Raw genomic sequence first — 25,121 nt, forward strand, 5'->3', positions numbered from 1 at the left:
GGCTTCTGTTTACTTACTAATGTGTAGTGCACAATTTCATCTTCATGTGGTGAAACCCATATGAAGTTGTGCATTACAGATTAGTAAATAAATACAATTAAGCCCGTGCGTACCTTGCTTACTGGTTAAACCGCCCCTGTGCCATACGTAGACCGAGCCCTGGCTCGTTTGGTGCCATGAGATGCCGGCTGTCCACCTTCACCCCCCACCCCCGGGAGTCACGACTCTCCCGCTGGCTCTCGCCTCTCTGGCCCTGCCGGGTCCCCAGGAGGCCTGCGCGGCCGCCCTCAACCCAGGGCGCGGAGCCTGGCCCGAAGGCCGAGTTTGGCGGGAAGCGGCCAAAGGCTTCCGAAGCTCTCTGTCCCAGGCCTGCTTTCCCCCAGCCTTCCCAGCTCCTGCTGGAGGAAGCCGCGGCTCCGGAGCCTGCACCTCGGCTGGACAGCCCGGAGTGAGATCTCGAGCAACCTCTGGCTGCGCCTTCTTGGCAGAGAGACTACAGGGAAAGAGGGTTTAATTTTCCTTCCTGAAGAAATCTCAGGCAACTGTTTTCGTAGCTTTGAAACTCCGAACCCTGAGCTCTCCCTCCTCCCTCCCTTCCGCCGCCTCCTTCCAACCTCGCCCACCAGCTCCCACCATCTCGTCTCTTCTCCTGACTCTCCCCTCCCTCTCGAGTCTCCCGCCTTCCGAGAGCACGCGCTGCCCGGGCCCGGGGCTCCGGGCGGCCAATGGCGTGGCGGCAGGACGTGATGTCAGGCGTGGCTGTAGAAAAGGCGCGGAGGCTTGCGCTGGCGCGGACTGCAGAGCCGGGGCTGGGCTCGGCGCGCGCTTGGAGAGCGTTGCGCGCGGCTGGGCTGGCGGCCGGCGGCTCCTCCTCCCACTCTGCTCCTCCTCCTTTTTCTCCTCCTCCACCTCCTCCTCCTTTCCCTCCTCCTCCTCCTCCTCCTCCTCTTCTTCCTCCTCTTCAATTCTCCCGGTGGCTCGACTCGGCTCGCTGGCTTCGGAGAAACCCCTACTCCAGTAGCCAACTCAGCGCCCAAACGGGTCGCCCTGGGCTGGGGGCGCACCCCGGGGAGGGGAGGGGTCCAGGCAGCTGGGCCGCCGTGGGCACCTAGCCGCTCCGGGGTGAGCCCAGACCCAGCCGTCCCTGCTTCGGGCAGAGTTTGCGCCCCTGCTTTGCGCCCCGGGCGCCGAAACCGGGTGGACGATGCCCGCGGCGTGAAAGCACCCGCAGCGGGCGCCGACCCCTGCCCTTGTCTCCCACCACCCCACCCCACCCCACCCCCGCCTACCGCCCGGTGCCCTTGTGACTCCGGCTTTGGCGCCGCCGCCCAGGCGCCCCGCGATGTAGCTACCGCTGCGTCTTGGCGGGAGTCGTCCTGGCCCACTGGCGCCCGGGGCCCGGAGCCCGGCCTGGGGGCGCAGCCGAGCTCGGGCGGGGCCGGGGCCGCGGTGGCGATGCACCGGGCCCGTTAGCGCTGGGAGCGCCAGGCAGCTGAGGCCGGGGGCAAGCCCTCCCGCGGAGGAGCCGCGCCCCCGGCCCCGCCGGTGCCGCCGTGATGCTGTTCCACAGTCTGTCAGGCCCCGAGGTGCACGGGGTCATCGACGAGATGGACCGAAGGGCCAAGAGCGAGGCCCCGGCTATCAGCTCCGCCATCGACCGCGGCGACACAGAGACGGTAGGCGGTCGGCTGAGGGGTCGGGACTGAGAGCTGGGCCGGGCCGATCTGCGTCTCGGCTTCTCGAAGTTTAGGGGCACTTTGGGGAGCGAGAGTCTTTCGTGCCGCACGGGACAGGGCGCTGAGAATCCACGGGCAGGATGCAGGGCCCAGAGCTCCTGGCCTGGGGAAAACTCGGCTGCTGGGACGAAGGAGGGAAACACGGTTGAAACCGAAATGTCTGACCGGGAGGGTGGAGGAGACCATTTCTCCCGAAGTGGGAGCGAAGTCTGACTCACGGCGCAGGCGGCTCTCACCTCACCTCTGGCCGCCGGACCCGCGCCCCGCTCTCTTCGGCTCGGGTGCTGGCGGTGCCGCCTGCGGCGCCGGGGAAGAGCAACCAACTGGGAATCTTGGGGCTTCAGCCGGCTTGGGCCGCTCCCCACCTCCCCGCAGACCGGGCTCCCTCCGTAGCTGGTTTCTGAGGCCGGAGTCTTCGCGGCCAGTGCTTTTCGTTGATCCCCGGTCTTCTGGCCTCCTTGCCCACCGGACTTGGCCAAGCCAGGAGCTCAGAGTTCAGGCTCTGGCCTGGCTCTTGCGGAAGGAGAGTCCATTAGGATCTTCACGACTGGCTCCGCCGGCCCAGCCCCAAATAGCCAGTTCCTCGCCTCAAATCTCCCCAGAGACTGCACGAGCAGACGCTGCCCAAGCCGAACCCAGAGATGACCTTTAGAAACCGAGGAGGCGGGGACATGGGCGAAGCTTCTTTGCTCCAAGAGCAAGAGCGGCAGCTCCAGTCGCCTCTTGCTTAGGAGCCCGCAGAGTGCTCAGGTTAGCGACGAATTTGAGTAGGGCCTGTCCGGCACTCGGACACTTCGAGGGTGCCCCTGCGCCCCATTAACCATCTCTTAGCCCTTTGACCTGCATTGAGGATTCAAGAGAGCCCCAGCCGGTGTGGTAGAGGTGGCAGAAGAGCAGGAGTCGGTGGGACCTGCCCTGGCCTAAACCTTTGGCTTAAGGATCCAGAGATCTCTAGGCTGGAGGTCAGGGACTCAGTGCGGGTCTCAGGAGGGGAGCCTGTGTGTGTGGAGGGTGACTTCCAATGGTCACTCTGCCACTTTTTGGGGCTTCAGCCAAGTGGCTCCTTTAAGAAACAATTTTGGGAAGCTGTTGGAGAGCTTGACTGGAGTAGCCACCGCTGCTGCAGTCCCCAAACACAGCCTGAGTCTTTCTGGGGAATGGGCAGGGAGAAGAGGAGGGGAGATAAGTAAGGCAGGAGAGCCATCTAGGCCAGGAGCCCGGCCTGGGCCTGTGGCCGGCTTGGGCTGTGAAGGCGGGCCTGGGATCCGAGCTGCCCGGATACCGGCCTTTTGGGGTAGGGGTAGAGTGTTGTGCCTTTCTGCAGGCAGCCCCCTCCACGTTTAGGGCCAGCTGGGGCCACGAAGGGAGCTGCGGGTGCCCCTTTCGCAGCGGCGGCGGCGGCTGGCCGCAGCCTGATGCAGGCGCTGCGGTCTCTCGCCTCCCTCCCTCCGCAGACCATGCCGTCCATCAGCAGTGACCGCGCCGCGCTTTGCGCCGGCTGCGGGGGCAAGATCTCGGACCGCTATTACCTGCTGGCGGTGGACAAGCAGTGGCATATGCGCTGCCTCAAGTGCTGCGAGTGCAAGCTCAATCTGGAATCGGAGCTCACCTGTTTCAGCAAGGACGGCAGCATCTACTGCAAGGAAGACTACTACAGGTAGCCCCCTACCCCAGGACCCCCTGCCACTCAGGACCCCCACCTCAGGACCAATACTGTTCTTCTCTTTTACCTCCAGTCCTGGGGGAGGGCTCCCTACTCAGGAACCCCCTACTTCAAGGAAATGCTAAATGGGTGACAGCCCTTTTCAGAGACAAATTGGGAGCTCTTGGAAAGGGTAGTGACTCAGAGAAAACAGGAAGCTGCTCTCTAGTCTCAGCTTAGCCCATAAGCGAGCTTGGGCTGGGGTTCTCGCACCCTTCACCCTTCGAAGTTTCTTGGGTGTATCAGAGGAGACAGAAACAGGTACCACCAAACCCAGGCACCCTTGGCTGGTGTGCAGCAAAGTTGGAGGGAGAACTGGGGGAGTGGGTGCATTGAGGAGTCTTTGGGCAAGATGGGAGTGAAAGCTGGCCAGGATCAAAGGACTGGAATCACCACTAACAGACCCCAAGCTCCCTGTTTCTCCTTCTTTTAGGATATAGGGTTAAGGTCTGTTTCTCTCTCTCTGTCTGTCTTTTTCCCAAGTTACAAAGGTTTTCCAGGTGCTGGTGTGGAGGGTAGAAGTAAAGGGTGGAAAAGGGGCAAGTGGGGAAGCCCTCCTTCCCTCCCAAGCAAAGGCTGTCCTAGGACTTGCTCACTCTCTGAGTCAAGTAGAAGCCTTTGGAGGCATGAAAATGTTTAAGGGGAGCTTTTTTTTTTTTTTTCAGGGCAGAACCAGCCTCAGGCCTGGGTAAACATTTAGTCCCCTCTTGCCCCATACTCCAAGTAAAGGCTAGGTTGTCCATCTTGAGGAGGGATTGACCCCAGCAACAGCAGTGGCACCTGAAGGCGGGATGTGGGAGAGGGGTTATACGACCATGTGTCCCCACAGCCCCTCCCTCGATGGTCCCTACAGGCGGTTCTCTGTGCAGCGCTGCGCCCGCTGCCACCTGGGCATCTCGGCCTCGGAGATGGTGATGCGCGCCCGGGACTTGGTTTATCACCTCAACTGCTTCACTTGCACCACGTGTAACAAGATGCTGACTACGGGCGACCACTTCGGCATGAAGGACAGCCTAGTCTACTGCCGCTTGCACTTCGAGGCTTTGCTGCAGGGCGAGTACCCTACGCACTTCAACCACGCCGATGTAGCAGCGGCGGCTGCGGCGGCAGCTGCGGCCAAGAGTGCGGGGCTGGGCGCAGCGGGGGCCAACCCGCTGGGTCTTCCCTACTACAATGGCGTGGGCACGGTGCAGAAGGGGCGGCCCAGAAAGCGCAAGAGCCCCGGCCCCGGGGCGGATCTAGCGGCCTACAACGCTGGTGAGTGTGAGGCGCGCCGAGCGCCCCCATCGGGTTGGGAGGTAGTGTGCGGCGTGCAGAGTGAATCTCAGTGTGGTGGGCATATGGGGAGGGGGTACTTTAGTCCTCAGCTTCCCTGCGCCTTAAGCCTTGGACAGCCCCGGGAGGAGGAACATTAGCCTTCCAAGCATCAGCCCACGTGCCTATGGCTGCAGCAGGAAGAAAAACAATAAAGGGCGCATTAATCCCTGGCTGCGCTGCCCCTGGTGCAAAGGCTTGTCGCTGAGAGATGGGTTTTTGGGGGCGGCTATTTGATTTGGGCCTTTCCTCCGCTTTGCTGGGCTCAAAGTGCAGGAGTAGGAAAGCAAGGCGGCGCCAAACACTAAAGAGGCTCTGAGTTGGCGCGGCTGAAGACAGGGAGCTGGGGAGCTGAGGAGAGAGGCAGGGTGGCAAGGGTCCCAAGAGAAAGAGCTGGCAGTGGCCGGGGGCACCGAGCTTGCCCTGGCATGCAGCCCGGTTGGATAAAATGCCCCGAGGGCAGCAGGCTAGGGGGACTGGAGCCCCTGGAGCCTTTTCTGAGGAAGAGTTGCGGGTCATTGTGCCCAGCTCGATTCTCCTGCTCGGCCAGGTCTCGCTTTTCCCGGGCTCTTTCCCCCAAGTTCCCGGGGCCTGGGGGTACTAGGGTGAGGGCCGCGACCCTTGGAACCCGGCGCTGGGGGTTGAGACTGGAGGAGGCCGGGCCTCGCGCAGAGCGGGGGGGAGGAGGTGGCGGGAGGGAAGAGGGGGCTCGTTTCACATTTCCGGCGTCTTTGAACCCCCCCCCCTCGCCCGGCAGTTTTCCGCGAGGCTCTACCCCTCCCGCGCCCCTCCCTGCTTAGGACAGCTGCTGGGGTTCTGAGGCCCAGCAAATTGAACCGGCAACATCTGCCTGAAGTCTGGACGGCCTGGAAAGGTTTATGACGTCCCGGGCTTCCGAACTAGATAGAATTTATTTGCAAGTATTTTCTTTCTTTGGTTTGTGAGAGACTCGGATTGGGGAGGTTTTGTTTTCTTCCTCCTTTTCCCCTCAGTCAAATGCACAACTTGGGGGGGAAAAAACCAAAAACAAAAGCAAACCCAACTCTATGAACTATGGGGAGGAGACGGCGGTGGAGAAGAAGTCAGAGAAATCAGAGTTATTTTAATCTTAAAAAGTGTGACCTGGCTGGGGAGGGAAATCGGATGTGATGCGGGTGGGGCTCCTGTTCGCTCCACCGAAGTTGCTTGTTGGAGGATCCTGGCAGAAGCGTAGCGAGGAGGGATTAGAGGGGGCATTTGCCCCCGGGCGCAAGTCCAAGGGGGCACCCGACGAGGCAGGCCGGCGAATCACAACTCCCCCCCCCCCCCCCCCCGCCACAACTACCAGCCATCGTCGACCGGGTGGGAGGGGGCACAAACTGAGAGATGGCTCCTGGGCGCTTGTTAACCTCGCTATACTTCTGGATCGTGGATTGTGTATGTGGCTGTGCGGAGCTGGGAGGAAAATGCAGCCCCCAGTTTAGCAAATGGTGAGGTGGTCGCAAGCGGGTCCACCGGAACCGCGGCAGAGGAGGATTTAGGATTTGTTGATGGGTGTACCAAAGATGCCGCTTTCCTGAAGTTTCCTCCCTCATCTCCCACCGCCCGGAAAATAAAGACTAAACTGAGTCTAGGCCAACCCCCCCCCCAACAAAGCCGCATCTGTTTACTAAGTGGGGTCTGCTTCTGATAGGAATCAGCCGGCTCTCTGCGGCCCCAAGGCGCACGGTGGGTAGGGAGCGGGATTGTTTTCCCGGGACGCACATTAGGAGCCTGGTTTAGAACTGACCGGTAGAAGGTGCAGAGATTTATTTCTGGTTTTTGCTACTCCTAGGCCTCCGTACCCCCACCCCCATCCTACCCGCGAGAGGCCTCTCTGCCCTGAGCGGGGAGATGTGACTGAAGACTGAGTTTGAGGATATCTGGCACCTCCACAGAACGCCGCCACTCACTGTCTTCTTAGGTGCTCTTTGGCCCGTCCTTTTTTTCTTTTCTGCCTTCTCTCAGTCCCCCTTTCTCTTCGTCTCTCTTATTCTTGTCTCTGGATCTCTGTTTGCGTGTCTATTTCTCTGTCCCGGTGCACGGGTCTCAGGCCTTGGCCCAGGCTCTCCGGACTCGCTGAAACAGCGCAGAGCGCGCCGCTGGTGGCTCTGCGGCTTGCTTATTCCGGGCTAGGTTGGGAAAAGGGGGCACCGGGCTCATCCAGGCTTGTCAGTTCTGGCTTTTGCCCCACCCTTCAGGGCACCGGCGGCAGGGAAATGGCGGTAGTGTGGGCTTTGGGGAGACCACAACCCCAGGCTTTGGGGAGACAGGGACTGAAAATAGAGAACCGACCAGGGTCTGACTTAGGGCTGTGTGCGTTGTGTGTGTGTGTGTTCGTGTGTGTGCGCGCGCTTGCACTCATGTTTCCTACTATAAGGACGTGAGCTTGTTTGTGTAAGTGTCCCACACCTAAGGGCCCAGCAACATGGATCCCTTGAAAAGCCCTCAGTCTAGGGGACAGTCCAGCCGAGGAGCCGCGGCACGTTATTAAAGGGTGGTGAGCTCCGGCCAGAGTGGGGAGGAGGCGCGGTCGGTGCGTGGGGCCCTTGGTTTAGGGGAGGACAGCCTGGGCCGCAGGGCCGCAGGGTCGGAAAGTCCTTCCGGGGCGGGGGGCCGCTGTGCCCCTCCTCCTGCTGCCCCGCGGGTCCGAGCGCGCTGCACAGCACTGGAGGTGGAACTGAACTGCTCCCCTCCAAACGCACACCCCAGCGGGACTGCCTGCGGGGCCAGGGGTGCGGGAAGGACGGCCAGAGCCGGCGCGGGGCCCAGGCCACGAACTTTGCGCCGGGTTTGCGCGCCACGGCCGCAGGAGTCCCGCGCGGACCGGCTGGACGCCAGGGCCTCCCCCAGTCCCAGCTTTCTGTGTGTGTGTGCCTAGCGGCGTAATTACTGATTTGATTCCAATCCATTATTTAGACAATTGAACCTACAATCTCGTCTTTAGTAAAATGAGGCGAAGTCAGATTTGATTACAGGTTCAGTTCCAGCGACAAGAGCTCGAAACCCGATGGGTTAATAACAGATCACGAGTAAATTATTCATGATTTTACGAGCTCTTTAGCTCCATTGAATCGGCCTAATTGAGAGGAAAAGAAAAGAAAAAAAAAAGAGAGAGAGAGAGAGAGAAAGGCCGGGTCCTCCTCTTCCCCTTGGCCTCTCACCCCTCCCCGGATCCGATCCTGGGGAATCTGGGCCCCACCCTAGGATTGAGGGTGTCTGGGGTACGGGCCAGACCTGGGCCCAAGGGGCCACCTATTCCCACCGTCTTCTCTCCCTTCCCACAGCACAGCCCCCTGCCCTGGTCACTGGCCCGCCCTCGGCCTCGCTCCATCCGGCAGGCTCCCTAGCTCCCCTCGCCTCCTCTTCCCACCTTTCCACTCCCCCGCCTGTAACGGCTTCCGAAAAGGCCTTCCGTGCAGGGACCGGTCTCCGTGAGACCTAGGATTCGGTACGGTACTCTCACCCGAACCCTCCGCCACACATTCCCTTTACTTCCGGCCTCGCTTTCTTCTCAGGCTCTTTGATTTATTTCTCAGTCTTTGTAGCTGTCTCTCTGCAGTTCTTTACCATCTCTATTGCTTTTTTTTTTTTTTCCTCCTGTCTCTTTTTTCCTGGCTCTGTCCATTTTCCCTCCCTACCCCCTCTCCTTTTTTTCTCTCTCCATTCTCTGGCTTTCTATTCCTGCCTCGTTTTTCTCCTATCTCTGCTCTTTCTGTCTCCCTCCCCCGCGCTACCTCCCCCCACCTAGGCCGCAGTCAGGGCGCGCCCCGTGAGCCCAAGGGACGTGCACAGGGCGCCGGGGTCCCCATGGAGCTCATTAACAGCAGTGAGGCCCCTGCAGAGGCTGGGCTGACGGATGGGCCCAGAGATCCCCTTGGGGAGGCTTGCCCCACCCGGGTGGAGCTTGGGCCTAGGGCAAGAAGAGGGTCGCTCCCCACTGTGTGGCGGGGGCGGGGCAGTTTCTGCGGAGCGGGTTGGGAGTCATCCATACTCTAAAAAAATACTCTGATCCCCTTAAATTTATGGACCTCCTATTGCCCACCCTGGGTGCTCTCAGTGGGAGCACAACAGGGGTGGAGGACCTGGATACGTGTGGGTAGGGGCCCTTAAGAGGAGTAGCCCTTTGCTGTCAGCTCCAAGGGCGGGGCAAGACCTGTATCTTGCAAATTCTCTCAGTAGGGACTACTTCCCACCTGGGCAGGGGGAGGGATAGGTCATCCAGAGAGCAGTACTTGGGGGTAGGGTTGTCAAATAAAATGCAGGACGTCCTGTTATACTGCAATTTCAGATAAACAAATAAAGTTTTACTATAGTATTCCTGTGAATTATTTGGGACGTCTTTTACTAAAACTAGAGCCCTGGTGGCTCAGTGGTTAAGACCTCGGCTGCTACCTAAAAGTTCAGCAGTTCGGATCCACCAGCCGGTCCTTGGAAACCCTATGAGGCAGTTCTACTCTATCCTATAGGGTCACCATGAGTCGTTATCGGCTTGATGGTAATGTCTTTTTACTAAAAAATTATTTGTTCTTTATGTGAAATTCAAATTGAGCAGGAAGTCCTACATTTTTTTGCACAAAATATGGCCACTCTTTTATAGGGGTATAATGGGTATTAGACATCTTTCCAGGTCCCCACTTTATAGGGGCTGAATTTGAACCTCCTGGGAGGCTTGCCTCAAGGCAAGACATTGTGTATGGATTGCCTCAGGATGTGATGAGGGGCCTGCGACTTGGAGTCTTGCCCTGTCCCTATCAATGCCAAGCTGGGGAGTAACTTCTTGAGGTTTTCACCCCTGCGGCATCCCCCCCCATCTCTTCCAAGCATTGGCAGCCAGGCCCCAGTTGGACCCTTTCTGGATGGAGTCAGGCTCCTCAAAGAGTCATCTCCCCTCCCCTTTGTGATGTGGTGGAAGGAAACAGATGAGGACTCCAGTGTTGAATGTAGGCTCAGCCATTATCAATGGTGTGGCCATGTGCAAGTGGCTTCATTTCCCTGAGCTTCCTCATCTCTAAAATGGGGTGAACAGTAGTAGCCACCTCTCAGAACTGTTGTGAATGAAGGTCCAATGATGTATGAAAAGGCAGAGGCATACGGAAGTGTCTAATACATGTTCCTTTTTTCTTCCAACTTCCTTCTCTTTTCCAGTTCCAACTCTGCCACTCTCTGAGAGTTTGAGGCAGAGCACTTAACATCCCTGAGCCTCATTTACCCCATTTGCTAAACTGGGAAACTGCCTCACAGCGCACAGTGAGGATTAAACTACAAAATGCAGTGCCCGTCCAGTGCCCTGGCCCAGGGGCATTCAGTACTTTTGGTTGTGGGAACTGATGAGGGCAAAATAAAAACGAATATCTCTTTCAGTCAGCGCCTTCCAGATGCCTATCCTAGACACCACGGGGAGAGCCGAGCCATAACCACTTCTCCTTAGGGAGTGTAGTGGGAAATGGGAAGAGTGTGGGCCGGAGTCCCTGCGTTACAGTGTCTCAGTCAAGTAACTTGTGTCTCTGAGTCTCAGTGTCAACATGTGTAAAAAGGGGAAAAATAATGCCTGGCTCCATAGGTTTGTTTTGAGGATTCAGTGAGAATGTGCTTGTAAAGTTCCTTAGCACACCAACTGGAGTGAAGTAAAGCAATCGACAAGTTGCGGTTGTTATTATCATAATCATTGTTACTATAAGATGATGGCTCAGAATGGTTTTTGGATTCTCAAAGAGCTAGGTTTGAATCTCGAATCCTGCATTTGCTAGCTCTCTGACCCTGGGCAGGTTGCTTTCTCTCTCTCAGCCTCAGTTTCCCCATCTATAAATGGGGGTAATAACCCTCATCCCACCTTGGTCCCAAGGATGGACACATTTGGTGGTGGGTGGCGTTGGTGTGGACCTGGCGGCCGGGGCTGAATCAGAAGGTTCACCTGCCTACTCTGCATCCCTTCCCTAGCGCTGAGCTGCAACGAGAATGATGCGGAGCACCTGGACCGCGACCAGCCTTACCCCAGCAGCCAGAAGACGAAGCGCATGCGCACCTCCTTCAAGCACCACCAGCTTCGCACCATGAAGTCTTACTTTGCCATTAACCACAACCCCGATGCCAAGGACTTGAAGCAGCTGGCGCAGAAGACGGGCCTTACCAAGCGAGTTCTCCAGGTCAGCCAGGGCCAGGGCAAGGAATGGGGGCAACTGCCAGGGCCTGGGACAGTACCCCACACCAGCCACGGACCGTGGAAGGACTTTTGGCCCCTGTATCTGCATTTATCTTTCTTGTTTTCCACTTCCGTCTACTCGGTCTGTTTCTTTATCTGTCTTTTAATCTTTTCTTCTAACTTTACATCTTCTTTCTCTTTTTCAGCTTTTCTCAGTTTTTTCTCTTTGTCCTTCTCTGTCCTCTTTGTCTACACAAGTCTCTTTCCTTTCTTGCAAATAATTCTTAGTTACTATTTATTACTCATGTGACACTCAAATATGTTCACACTGTAAAAGGTCCAAGCATTTCAGGTACATCCAGAGTCCCCCTTCAATCCCTCATCCCAGGTTGTTCCTCATAGGAGGCAGCTGTTAGCTGCTTGCCTTTCTCCTCGCTTCTCACTCACTTTCCCAAGTTTGTCTCTCTTTTTTTTTTTTTGTCTCTGTCTCTCTCCCCCTCTCTTTTATTTGTACTGGCATCTCTCTATATTATTCTTCTGTCTCTTTTTGCTGTCTTCCAAACTCCCCTGGAAGCAAGGTTTGGAAGGGTTGCAGGCAGGTCCTATGGGGTGGGCAAGAGAGGCTTTCACAGGTCTGCCCAAAGGGCAGTGGGGGAAGCAGGTGGGGGAAGAGGTGATTGCCTCTGAAACTGAGCAGAATTGTACTTGTATATGAAAGTGTTTTCTTGATAGGGAGGGGATACAGAGCTCTTATCAGATTCCAGAGGGTCTGTCCATGATGACAAAGGTATTAAGAACCCCATTCTGGGGGTTTCAGGACCCTGGGTGGCTCAAACTCACAAGCCTTGGGCCGCCACTTCTGAATCTTTAGCTTCTACTACTCTTACTTGATTCATGGTCCTGGGCAAGTCACTTAACTCCTCTGAGCCTGTTTCCTCATCTGTAAAATGGGCACAAGAAACTATACCACAGGGTTATTGGAGGAGCCACTGAAATGATGTAAAGTGTTCATCACAGTGCCTGACACTTAACTGCTCAGTGGGTGGTAAAACCAGTTGTCATCAAGTTGATTCTGACTCACAGAGATCCCATCTGTGTCAGAGTAGTAGTCCATAGGGTTTTCAAGGGCTGGTTTTGGGGAAATAGATCACCAGGCCTTTTTTCCCAGGTGGCGCCCTGATGGCACACTGGTTAAGAGTTCAGCTGCTAACCAAAAGATCGGCAATTTGAATCCACCAGGCACTCCTTGGAAACCCTATAGGACAGTTCCACTCTGTCCTATGGAGTCGCTATGTGTTGGAATCCACTTGAGGGCAATGAGTTTTTTTTGTTGTTGTTGTTTTTTTAATTAATTACCTAGAATGAACAATTGGAAACCCTGGTGGCATAGTGGTTAAGTGCTGTGGCTGCTAACCAATAGGTCGGCAGTTTGAATGGACCAGGCACTCCTTGGAAACTCTATGGGGCAGTTCTACTTTGTCCTATAGGGTTGCTTTGAGTTGGAATCAGCTCGAAGGCAACGGGTTTTAATGGGATCAACAATTATTCTGGTTGCTGAACCTCAGTTTTCCCATCCATACAATGACAAGGCAGGAAAGTTCCTCCCCTTTATTCTTCAGAACGTGTGATTATAGAAATATTTTTAGGTAAGAAAACAGATGAAGTGACATGACCAGGGTTTCGCAACAGGAGGGGAGGTGCTGGGATACAAGTCTAGGGCAGCCTGACCCACGCTCCAGCCCCCGGGTGGGGGTTGAGGTCTGCGAGGCGACATCGAAGGGATGAGGGTAACAGTGACAGACACGGACGGGTACGCAGCCATCCTAGAAAAGTTTCACAGCGAGCCTGTCAGAAAAAAAGAAAAAGCGTGTTGTGACCGCGGTGAAGGGAGGGGCCTGTGACTAAGGCGCGGGTCCTGGAACCTACCGGGGGAGTAGAGAGTCTGCATCTCCAGGCGGGCTTGGCCTCTGCACTACTGGGGCAGCTCAGCGGCAGCTCAGGGGCAGCTCCGGCTCCTGCGGGCTCCGTGACGCAGCCGAGGGAGGTAGGAGCCAGCCAATGGGGCGCTAGTGCGCCTCTCTGGATCCGCCCCCTGGGCCTGGAGCTTCCCGCGTTGGCCCAGCCCCTCCTCCTCGAGTCCGTCTTGCCCACGGCCTAGGTCCGGCTGGTCTGGGCGCGTGGGTGGGAGCGATAGTGCTACGCCTTCCTGGCCCCCTGGTCCGCTTTCCTCAGACTTTAGCTTTTTGGGTTATGTCGGGGGAACCTCCTCGCCTCCCCATCCCTTCCTCAGCTCTGAACTGGCTCTGAAACTGGGACTTGATGCTTCCTTGAGGACTCTGGCCTGGGGACCTTGGTGTCATCGGCCTTTTTTCTAGTTAGTAGGAGGTTTCGTCCCTCCCACTAACCATAGTCCTTTATTTTGGGGAGGGGGGAGGGGGCAGGGGTGGTAAAGCGGACAGGAGTATGAACAGGGACTTGAAGTCAGGTAGAGCTGGATTCAGGAAGACCTGGGTTCCTTAGGTACCCTGCTCAGTGGCTCGGTGTCTTTGTCAACTTACTTTTTCCAAGTCATAGTTTTCCCATCTGTAAAATGGGCGCCATAAGAGCATATGTCTTTCCTAGTTACCCAGATTAAATGAAATGAAGTTCCTTACTAGTTGAGTCTCAATCTGGAGTGAGGACCCAGTCTCTGCTGGCCTTGGTAAGGCCCAAAATTTAGTTGCCTGATTTAGGGGCAAATAAGATTTCCAGCAGAGTCACCTTTCATTTTTTCATCTGACCAGGTATCTGTTAAGCACCTATTGGCACCAGGCCTTGCGGTGGAGGAAGCTGGAGACACAGAGGTGAATGAACCATAAGCCTGGCCATGAAAGAAATCATCTATTAGGTGTATATCCAGATCACAGATAACCAATTTCCCCATAGTGTAATCCATCAGCAGGGGGTTATTGTGGGAGCCCAGAAGAGGTACCAACCACTCTATGTGTGAGAAAAGGTTCCTCTGAGAGGCCTGAGTGAATGATTGCCCTGTACCCTCCTCCCTCAGAACCCTGAGCCAGAACTGCTCACAGTTACCCACTCTCTCCACCATGGGGTCTCAGAAAAACTAAGGGTACGGCCCATTTGAGGAGAAAAGCACTGCTGGTTATGGTGTGTCTACTGGTCAACAAATGTTTGCATGCCTACTGTGTATCAGGAGTCCCCAGGTGGCACAAATATGTAATGTGCTCGCTGCTAACCAATAGGTGGGTAGTTCAAGTCTACCCAATGGCTCCTTGGAGGAAAGCCTTGGCAATCTATTTCCCAAAGATCACAGCCATTGAAAACCCTATGGAGTAATTGTACTCTGACACACATAGGGTTGTCATGAGTTGGAATTGACAGCAACTGGTCTGGAGGTCCCTAGGTGGCACAAATGGTTTGTGCTTGACTACGAACCTCAAGGTTGGAGGTTTGAACCCACCCAGATACGCTGAGGAAAAAAGGCCTGGCAATCTTCCGTAAAGATTACAGCCAAGAAAATGCCATGGAGAGCTCTATGCTGTAACACATGGGGTTACCATGAGTCAGAATTGACTCGATGGCAATGGGTTTATTATATATCAGGCAGATACTTGGCTCAGCCTGTGAAATACATTTGCTCATTGAGCTCTCACTGTCAGACATCACCATCCCCTCTCCTTACTGTGTAGATGAGGACCAAAAAGAAACCAAACCTGTTGCCGTCCGGTTGATTCTTACTCATAGCGACCCTATAGGACAGAGTAGAACTGCACCATAGGGTTTCCAGGGAGTGGCTGGTGGATTTGAACTGCCGACCTTTTAGTTAGGAGTTGAATGCTTAAATGCTGAACCACTAAGGCTCCATAGATGAGAACATTGAGGTGCAAATAATTCCCACTTGCCCAAAGTCACCCTTTGCTAGTAAATAGCACAGCTGATCGAAATCCAGGTCTGTCTGATCAAAGGACATTGCTCTTTCTCCTCTAAGCCAACCCAGCACTGTCTTTGAGTGTGAGTATCACTTACAGCCTGTAGATAAGGAGCCCTGGTGGCACAAAAAGTTAAGTGCTTGGCTGTTAACCCAAAGATTGCTGATTCAAACCCATCTACCTAGCGGCTCAGGAGAAAGTCCCAGCAATCTGCTTCCATAAAGATTACAGCCGAGAAAATCCTATGGAGCAGTTCTACTCAGTCACATGGGGTCACCTAGGTTTGCTCTGACTCTACAGCACCTAACAACAATTTTGAGGTGGAGGGCACACTCTTAAGGCATTCCAGACCACTGTTTTTCCTTCTTCCCAGACCTCCAAATCTCCTGCCCAAATCCTTAGTATCCACTAACAACACAACTGCTTATGACTGTGCAGCAGTTTGCAAAGCGTTGTCTTTTCCACCACTCATCTAACTTACCTTAATATTTTCATGTCCATTTTACAGATGAGACACTCCAGTCCTAGTGAGATAAAGTGATTTGCAATAGGTTACAGGAGCCAGGAACTGGCAGGGTGGGGTTTGCTCCCAGGTGTCCTGACTACTGATGGGTCAGTTGGGGGAGATGAGGTGGGAGCAGTTTTCGGGGAGGCAGCTGGTGGTGTGGCTTTGGAAAGTGTAAAGACTGGTTTAGATCCTCTCTGATTTACTAGCTGTGTGATTTGGGCACGTTAACTTCTTTGCTCTGAGCTTGACTCCTTAACTCTGAATTGGGAAGAATAATAGTTCCTACCTTGAGGATACCTAAGGATTGGTACAGTGAATGGGAAGGTTCCAGCATGATGCCTGCTGGTACACAGTGAATGCCCATTTAATAGTTCCTCATCACTTTTTTTTTTTTTTTCCATCACTGGGTCTATGCTGGCTTAATGGTACTAGGCCTTGGGCGCCCCCTGCAGGTCCTCACCCCCAAACTTGTGGCACAACTGAAACCCTTCTGAAAGAGCCTCCAGGGCATGGGGCAGGGCTTGAGGTTGAGGCTGTGTTCCCAGAGGGAGGTGGTGCAGCGTGCCTGTGCGAGTGTGCGTACGCATGTGTGCATGTACGTGCACATGTATGTGCATGCACGCACGTGTGTGTATGTGTGTGTGTGTGTTTGTGTCTGGGGGTTTCTAGGGTGTTATTGAATCTTGTCGGCAATGCGTGAACATCATGGCAGGCCTGGGATGACCACCCCTGTGGGGATTTGGAGGTCCAGACTCAGCTTTCCCACTTACTAAGTGACCCTGGACAAGTGACTTAACCTCTCTGACCCTCAGTGGCTTCCGCTAACAAATGGGAATAATAGTAATACCTACCTCTTTGGGTAGTTGTGAGGAATAAATGAGATGGTATACAGTATAATTTATAAAGTGTATATTAGGGACTTTATACATGTTTCTGTCATATACACGCACACACACATACATACACAGTTGTGTTCAGCGTTCAGTGTAATAAGCTCTTCTGGACACATTTAAAAAATGTAATTATCTCCAGTTTGCAGATGAGGAGACTGAAGTTCAGAGACTGAAGGCTAGGATCCTAGCCCTGAGTCTCACAGCTGGTAAGTGGTGGAGCCAGGAGTCAAGCCCAGATGGCTCTGATTCCAAAGCTCTTTCCAGCATAGCACAGTGTAGGGATTGTGATCTTTTTTCCCCTTTGATCTATCTGCAGAATGCAGCAGTGAAAATAGAGAAAAGAGAAGGAGTGGGTCATAGATGCCATGTCTTGGTAGGAAAGCAGGAACCCTGTTGTAAAGAACTTGGTGAATAAAAAGTGCTCAAATTTGTCAGCAGCAGCAGCATGACAGCTACAATACTGACTTTTCATCAGTGGCCAACATGGCTAGGAGACAGAATGGCTCCTTGAACAGAGGTCCATTAAGACGTGAAGCCTTGCAAATGCATGGAGACCATTCCTTAGCCCATAGATGCTTCTCTCCCTTCCTGGGGAAGGGCCAGGAAGGCAGAATATTAAGATGCTCTGGGCTTAGTGGCACAGGGGGTGGGAAAGGTGAGCTGATTTATTTGGAAGGTGAAGTTCTCCTTAGGGGTTTGTGGTGTGATGCATTTTAACCACCAGCAATTTAAAAACATTCTTAGGATGACCAGTTAGTCATCACTGGCCTGTGAGAGGACTCAGGAGCAGAGAACTGTAGCTGTTCTCTGTTTTCTGACCTGTTTAACAGGTATACTGACCTCCTGCCCTGTGCTGAGTGGGGCATGAGACACTGAGTAGTCACTGGTGAGCAGGACAGGGAACAGGACCCCTCTGGAGCATACAATTTAGGGGGAGACAGTTGTGCAACAAAGTGATGTATAAATAATTAAAATAAGGGTAAGATTGCTGTCTTTATTTTTCTGTATATTTGAATATCTCATAACAAAAGTATTTGTAAAATGATTCTGAGACCAAATAAGTTTGGGCAAAAGAAGATTTGCTAATGTCTTTGTCTTGGAGATCAGAGCGTGCTAGCATTAATATAGGCATTGAGAAATCTTGAAGAGACTCAACTTTTTCTAGTCTAACATTTCCCAAATTTATTTGACTAGAGAAACCTTATTTCCATGTAACCCTTGAAAAAAAATAAAATTGAAGAAGTGCTAAGCCAAAACGAAACCTGTTGCCGTTGAGTTGATTCTGACTCATAGCAACCCTATAGGACAGAGTAGAACTGCCCCATAGAGTTTCCAAGGCTGTAATCTTTTTTTTTTTCTTTTGGTAGCAACTTTTTATTTTTTTTAATTATGAAGCAAACACGTGCACTTCGTAAAGAAATTAAAACCATATACAAAGATATAAAAATCAAGATTTCTCACCCGTTCCCCAAGCCCTGGTCCTATACTCCAGAGGTAATATGGTTTCTTATACATCCTTCAAGAAGTTTTTATGAATCCATAAGCAAACACACACACACGTACATGTACGTATGTGTATATATACACACACACACAAACGTGTATAAGTATAAATATGTTCACATACTGCCTGACTGTTCTACACTTTGTTTTTTCCACTTAATGTGTCTCGAAGGTCTTTTTGTATCAGTCCATGTAGGTCTCCTTATTTCTTTCTAATGGTTGAATGGTAGTTCATTTTATAGGTTTGTCATTGTGACCGGCTTCCTCATGACAAATCTTTAACTTGTTTCCAGTGCTTAAACAATTCTGCAGTGAATATTTTAGTACACATATTTGAGCTTTGTGGTCAGATCTTTAAGGGCAAAGACATATGCATTTAAAATTTTGGTAGAAATTTTAAACTATCCTTTAAATATATTGCAGCAGTTTCCACTTTCATCAGCCATATATGCAAGTGCCTGTTTTGCCATATCCTTGCCAGCACTGGATTTTATCAGACTTTAATTTTTGCCAGCCTGATCATTTGCAAATTTAATTCTATTGTTGCTTTGCATTGATTATGAGAGATTGAGCATATTTTCATATGTTTATTGGCCTTTTGTATTTGTTTCTGTAAACTATTCACATCCTCTACCCATTTTTTTCAGTTGTTTATTTTTTTTGGTGGGGGCTTTAGGTGAAGGCTTACAGAGCATGTTAGTTTCTCTTTCAATAGTTTATACACAAATTGTTTTGTAGCATTGGTTGCAATCCTGCAATGTGTCAGCACTCTCCCTGTTGCCACCCTGAATTCCCCATTTCTATTTGTCTGGTTTTCCTGCCCCTTCCTTCCTTCTCATCTTTGCTTTTAGGCTGATGTTGCCCTTTTGGTCTCATATAAGATGACTGTTCTAAGAAGCACTTTCCTCATGGGTATTATTGTTTATTTTATAGGCCCATCTACTATTTGGCTGAAAAGTGTTCTCTGGGAGTGGTTTCAGTTCCAAGTTAGAAGAGTATGTAAGGGCCATAGTCTCGGGGGCTCCTCCAATCTCTCTCAGACCAGTAAATCTAGTGTTTTTTATGAATTTTAATTTTGTTCTATTTTTTCCCCACTCTAACCAGGACCTTCTATTGTGATTCTGGTCAGAGTGGTTGATGGTGGTAGCCAGGCACCATCTAGTTCTTCTGGTCTTAGGCTACTGGAGGCTGTGGTTCCTGCGCTCCATTAGTCCTTTGGATTGATTGTTTCCTTGAGTCTTTGGTTTTCTTCACTTCCCTTTGCTTCAGATGGAAAGAGACGAATAGTTGTATCTTAGATGGCCACTCGTGAGCTTTGAGGACCCCAGATGCTACTCACCAAAGTAGGATGTAGAACATTGTCTTTATGAACTGTTATACCAGTTGAACTAGATGTCCCCCAAGTCTATGATCCTTGCCTTCAAGCCCAATAACTCAGCCTTGCGAGGTGATTGGCTATGTCTAGGATGTTTCCATGACTGTGCCCCTGTGTGCTCTATTATATATATGAATGTACATACAGCACATACAAATTTGTGTGTAGAAATATCCATAGCCAAACCTAGATATGCACATGAGTATATGCCCATGGAAACCCTGGTGGTATAGTGGTTAAGAACTATGTCTACTAACCAAAAGGGCAGCAGTTCGAATCCATCAGATGTTCCTTGAAAACTATGGGGCAGTTCCACTCTGTCCTATACAGTTGCTGTGAGTTGGAATCGACTCTTCGGCAATGGGTTTATATTCCCGTACGCCCTGTCATATCCATTCAGCATATCTGTCTACCTATATAAAAAAAAAAAAAAAAAAAAACCTGTATATCCACTCATAATTTCTTGTTTGTATCACTGTTGTTGCAGGATTGCATCTGCTATAGTGTTTAATGTCATTGCCTTTTATTCTTGTGTACCTCTCTCAGTGTCTTCTCTTGCCTTGGTCATGTTGTGTTGATTTCCCCCATATTGTGTACTGCAAGACCGTAATCTTAACAGAAGCAGACTGTCACATCTTTCTTCTGCAGACCAACTAGTGGGTTCAAACCAGCAACCTTTCAGTTAGCAGCTGACCACTTAACCACTGTGCCATCAGGGGTCCTTTGAAGAAGTGCTAGGAAGGAAAAATACAGGGGTGCAGTGAGAGCATGTAACGTAGGAACTTACCTGGTGAAGGGGGTGGTCAGGGCTGGGTATTTCATTTGAGCCTCAGTTGCCCTAGCTATAAAACAAGGAAAGTGAGCATGACCCTGCCTGTCATTTGCACAGAGCCGTGGTGGGTTTCCAATCCAGTCATGGGCGGCCTAAACTGGATGGAGTTTTATAGATGGTTTGGCCTGAATCTCTCATTTTAGACAAGAAACCAAGGTTCAGAGAGATGGAGTGACTTGCCTAAGATCCCACGGCAAAGTAGTTGTAGTCCTGGGGCTAGAACCAAGGATTCCTGATTTCCAGTCCAGTGCTTATTATTTTTGCTTCTTTAAAGAAAAGTTATTTAAAAAGTTTACAAATAGTAGAACATTGTATACCCATATATGACCATCAAAACAAACCGAAACTGTTGCCATTGAGTTGATTCAGACTCATAGCGACCCTATAGGACAGAGTAGATCTGCCCCACAGGGTTTCCAAGGAGCAGCTGGTGGATTCGAACTGCCGACCTTTGATTAGCAGCCTGAGCTCTTAATCACTGTGCCACCAGGGCCCTGGGAACCCAGTAATCCAGTCATGTAGTTCAGAGGTTAATAAATGGTTAAAGGCATGGACCCAGCCTGCTGGAGTTCACATCTCAGTTCCACCTCTTACGGTACCTTCTTTTGTATGCTTGTTGGACAGGTAGGGAAACTGAGGCAGGCCTTAGTGTCCTCACTTGTAAACTGACAGTAATAATAGTACCTACCTTGTAGTGTTATTATGAAGACTAAATGACTTAATATGTGTAAAATGCCTAGAACTTTTGCTTAGACAATGCCTGGAACTTAGTGAGTGAATAATATTTTCTTTATGAAATTGCAATACCAGAGGATATACATTTTTATCCTCTTTTATCATATGACATTCATCACTTTTCCTTTGTGGCTGTGTGAAGTGGCTGTGTCATGACCTCCAGTTTGCTCCGTCTGGTTGGACATTTTGCATGCAGCCATTGGTTTGATGTTATTTAAAAAAATACCATGATGGACATCTTTGGGCATGAAGCTTTTGTCTTTTGGGTGGCTTCCTTAGAGTCCTAGGAGGGGACTTGCTAAGGCCAAATGGGTTTTCTTGATGAAAAAGATTCTGGGGAAGAGTGTTTATGAGAAAAAACACAGCTTGCAGGGCCAGTTGGTGCAGGAAGAAGGGGCAAATAGCAGTGTGGACTTGTGCTTCCTTATCCACCCAGGACTTTTCTGGTACCCACTATGCATCAGGCTGGGGCACCTGGCCTGGTGTTGTGTCCTGGTGATTCCATACCTGAGCTGGGTCTCATTGTCCCAAGGACAGATCTCTGACAACTACAGAGCTATTATGGGTAAGAGCAAGGATTGAAGGGAGACAGAGAGGGCTTCCAATTTAAGAAGGTGGGTAGAGTAGATCACCTCCTTCCACCTTGCATCTGCTGTAGAATCCCAGCCTGTTAGAACCCCAAGAGGCCACAGAGATCATGTTCAGTTCCCTGGTTGTACAGGTGGGGAAACTGAAGCAAGCCCAGAGGAAAGGGACTAGCCCATGGTCACTTCTTGACTGGTCAGTAGCAGAACCAGAACTGAAAGCTACGTCCAGTGCTCTTTCCACTGCACCACAGTTGCTTACCTGCTTACTCACCTGTTTGTTCATTTATTCATTCACTGGCTGACTTATCAGAATAATGTGGTAGGTGAGAGGATGGATTCTGTATGGCAGGCAGTCCTGGATTCCACTCTCGGCTTGGCCTCTAGATGACCTTGGCCAAGTGACTTCAACACTCTGAGCCTGTTTTTTAATTCTACAAAAATGGGGATAATGATAGTTCCTGCCTACTTGGCTTATCATGAGGATAACCCGTGATGGTACATTTAGAGGTTCCTGGCACATAGTAAGAGGTCCATAAATATTAGCTGCTATAAACTCAACATAGATTACTGATCTTTTTTCTTTGCCAGTCCTGGTACCAGGCTCTGGGGACACAGAGATGACTTCGATTAGGGTCTCTGCCCTCAGTTACCTCTTGGAAAGGGACTTGCTAAGATACCTGGGAGAGAACCCTGGTGAAACCCTACTTACGGTGAAAAACAAACCCTAACACAAAGCCCCAGAGCAGCCTGACTCTTAGCTGAGTTGTTGAATTTTCATCCAGGAGATTCCCAGCTCCTCAGATCCAGTAAAGCAGACAAGGCAGTTGTGGAAGATGTGGTCGTTGTTTCCAAACCTACTGTTAGGGAAAATGCCTGGAGAGTAGCAAACAGCCAGCAGCTGACCACTCCCAGCCCTTCCTAAGGTCTTAGAACCCCAGATCAATGAGCAATGCCCCCCCACCCCAGGGGCTCCCCACTTCAGCTACCACAGTTGCATAGGTGCACTCACTGGCTTGCATGCGCACAGGTCAGGACAGTAGCAAGGGAGTGGCACCAAGGCTCCAGCCTTCCTCATCCTGCTGTGTGTTCTTGGACAAGTCAATTCCTCTCTCTGAGCACCTCAGGGGGCTTTCTTCATCAGTCATTCTAAGGACCAAAGACAGTCTCACCAGTACAGATTTCTGTAGGCCAGACAGGGAAGGACCACCCCTCACTCTACTCCCCCAGCCAGGAGAGCATGCTGGGGGTGGTCTTGGAAGCGCTCTACTTATTTGCAAGCACCCAGAAGAGGTGATAGGCTTCCTTTGGGCAGAAGGCCAGGGAAAATGTGCTTTCTTCTTCTGGGGAGAGAGCTTTGTTCCCTGACTTCACAGGGCTGTTTCTCCCTCCTTACTCCAAGATTCTCGCCGCAGCTGTGCTTTTAATTGAGCCCAAATTGTGTCAGGCCACCAAAATGACTGGTTTGAGGCTGCAGGGGCCTGTGGCGGGGTAGTTCCCAGGGAAGGGTTGGGCCAGGAGCTGGCCCTACCCACCCTTGCCTGAGACACTAGGAAGACAGGCAGATGCAAACACATCTGGAAATGCACAAATGGACATCCCAGAATCCCTAGAATTCCCCAGGCCGTTTGTTTTATGGGGAGGCTTATGGAGGGTGTTTTCCTCATCCAAAGGGAAGTGAAGGGGCCCTCCATTGTGGGCTTTTTTTCTTGGGGAGGTACAAACCCCCACAGTAGCCTGATTTCCTAGACTTCTCCCCAAAGTACTTCACAGACCTCTGGGTACAGCTGAGTCTGTCTGTGCAGTTAGATGGGTGGATGTTCATGTGTGTGGGGCTGTGTAAGTCAGTTTCTTCGTATGTACAAGTGTGAACAGGCATGTGTGCATAGGTATGTGCATGGATGTGTGCATGTATCTGTGCCCAAGGAAAAATGAAAGTAAACACATATTTTCTTTCCTTGGCGTTATTTGAGCACCAAGCTCAGTTCTAATTCTGTCCCCGCCCCACCTCACTCATAAATGGATATTTGGATGTGGCAGGTTGGGAGAACGAATCTGTGCAAGGGGAAGCCAGGCCCACGCTATAACCTCCTAGGCCTTGATTTAATAGGGCAGCTGTTCCCACTCTGCCCACCTCCGCCCTGACACCTGAAATCCAGTGGCCCAGAATACACAGTGGCTTCTCCAACTGTTGGTGGCAGGCATGAGGATCGGTGTTTGTTTGTTTTTAGATAACTATTTATTGACTGATACCTATGTGTTCTTTACATCATTCTCGTATTTCCCAGACTTACTGACCTCAAAACACATTAAAAATTATACCAACAAGAACTCGTGGAATCTATCTTTAATGGGTACTTAAAGGTGACCGCCAAAAAAAAAAAAAAAAGGTTTCTCAAACAATCACTGTGAAAAACGGTGAAGATTTGGTTCTGGAACTGTGCTGGCCAGTAGAAATATGTAAGCCACATATTTAATTAAAAATTTTCTAGTTGTTCTGTGTCATCTTGTTGATCCAACTGACAGCGACTCTTTAGGACAGAGTAGAACTGCCCCATAGGGTTTCCTAGGCTGTAATCTTCATGGGAGCAGATCGTCAGGTCTTTCAAGTCTTTTCTCCTGGAGAGCTGCTGGTGGGTTCAAACTTCAGATCTTTCAGTTAGCAGTGAAGCACTTAACCGTTGTTTTACCAAGGCTTCTTAAATTTTCTTGTAGCCACATTCGAAAAGTAAAAAGAAACCATTACATTTAATAGTATATTTTATTTAATTTAATATACCTAGAATATTATCTTTTCAACATGTATTCAATATAAAAATAATTCTTGAGATTATTCTACGTTCTTTTTTTCATACTAAGCCTTCACATGTGGTATGTATTTTCACCCATAAACTAGTCACATTTCAGATGTGACTAGTGGCTACGGTCCACACGGGAGAATGCAGCTCAGTTCTCAAAACAAAAGAGAAATTTGGTAACAGCCAATTAGAGAAAGTGAAATTTTTATTTTATTTTATTAAGAACAAAATATTGCCAATCTCCCCCCTAACCTTCCACAAAACACTGATTATTATCTCACAGAAACAACGGAGCTCTGAGTTAAACAGTCTGGGGAATGCTCTGCTATCGCCATCCTTCCTTCACCCTCCACCCTCTGTCTGCCTTCCCCTAACCAGCCCTTCCCTCCGCCCCGCTGCAGGTCTGGTTTCAGAACGCCCGGGCCAAGTTCAGGCGCAACCTCTTACGGCAGGAAAATACGGGCGTGGACAAGTCGACGGATGCGGCGCTGCAGACTGGGACACCGTCGGGCCCTGCCTCGGAGCTCTCCAACGCCTCGCTCAGCCCCTCGAGCACGCCCACCACCCTCACAGACTTGACTAGCCCTACCCTGCCAACTGTGACGTCCGTCTTAACTTCTGTGCCTGGCAACCTGGAGGGCCACGAGCCTCACAGCCCCTCACAAACGACTCTTACCAACCTTTTCTAATGACTCGCGCCCCTTCCCCCGCCCCACAATTTCTTTAAAAAAGAAATTATCTTTAGTTGAATTCCAAGTGTATTTTAAAATAGAGGCTTTGAGCAACTAACTAACCACATTTTAGGATCTCGCCTGGGGACAGAGGAAAAAAATAATTGCGTCTTCGGCTAACGCAGCGGTGTGGACTGAGGAATTACTTGGAAGATCTATCTGCAACACAACATTTGTGTCACTGTACAGTTTTGTGGACTGAGCGAGGAAAAACAACAAATAATTTAAGTTGGCTAGAGCTTCTGTATTTTCAAAGACTGCCACGTGCCTTAGGAATACTGTTTTATCTCCATACTTTGGATGACTTGTTCATTTTTC

The 25,121-nt window shown here is 51.2% G+C and overlaps 1 protein-coding gene across 2 annotated transcripts; it reads left to right on the forward strand.

The window, feature by feature from the left end:
* Window positions 1-1,430: 1,430 nt before the first annotated feature.
* Window positions 1,431-25,121, forward strand: LHX2 (LIM homeobox 2). 2 transcript variants are annotated; one of them, XM_049895847.1, is made up of 6 exons: window positions 1,644-1,676; window positions 2,339-2,486; window positions 3,191-3,393; window positions 4,292-4,695; window positions 10,711-10,916; window positions 24,474-25,121. In XM_049895847.1, the coding sequence occupies exons 3-6, from the start codon at window positions 3,194-3,196 to the stop codon at window positions 24,759-24,761; spliced, it is 1,098 nt and encodes a 365-aa protein (XP_049751804.1). In that variant the 5' UTR covers window positions 1,644-1,676; window positions 2,339-2,486; window positions 3,191-3,193; the 3' UTR covers window positions 24,762-25,121. The 2 variants fall into 2 exon arrangements, with proteins under 2 accessions (XP_049751803.1, XP_049751804.1); XM_049895846.1 differs by lacking the exon at window positions 2,339-2,486 and having other exon boundaries at window positions 1,431-1,676.

This window comes from Elephas maximus, chromosome 9, assembly GCF_024166365.1.
Source record: "Elephas maximus indicus isolate mEleMax1 chromosome 9, mEleMax1 primary haplotype, whole genome shotgun sequence".
Taxonomy (NCBI): domain Eukaryota; kingdom Metazoa; phylum Chordata; class Mammalia; order Proboscidea; family Elephantidae; genus Elephas; species Elephas maximus.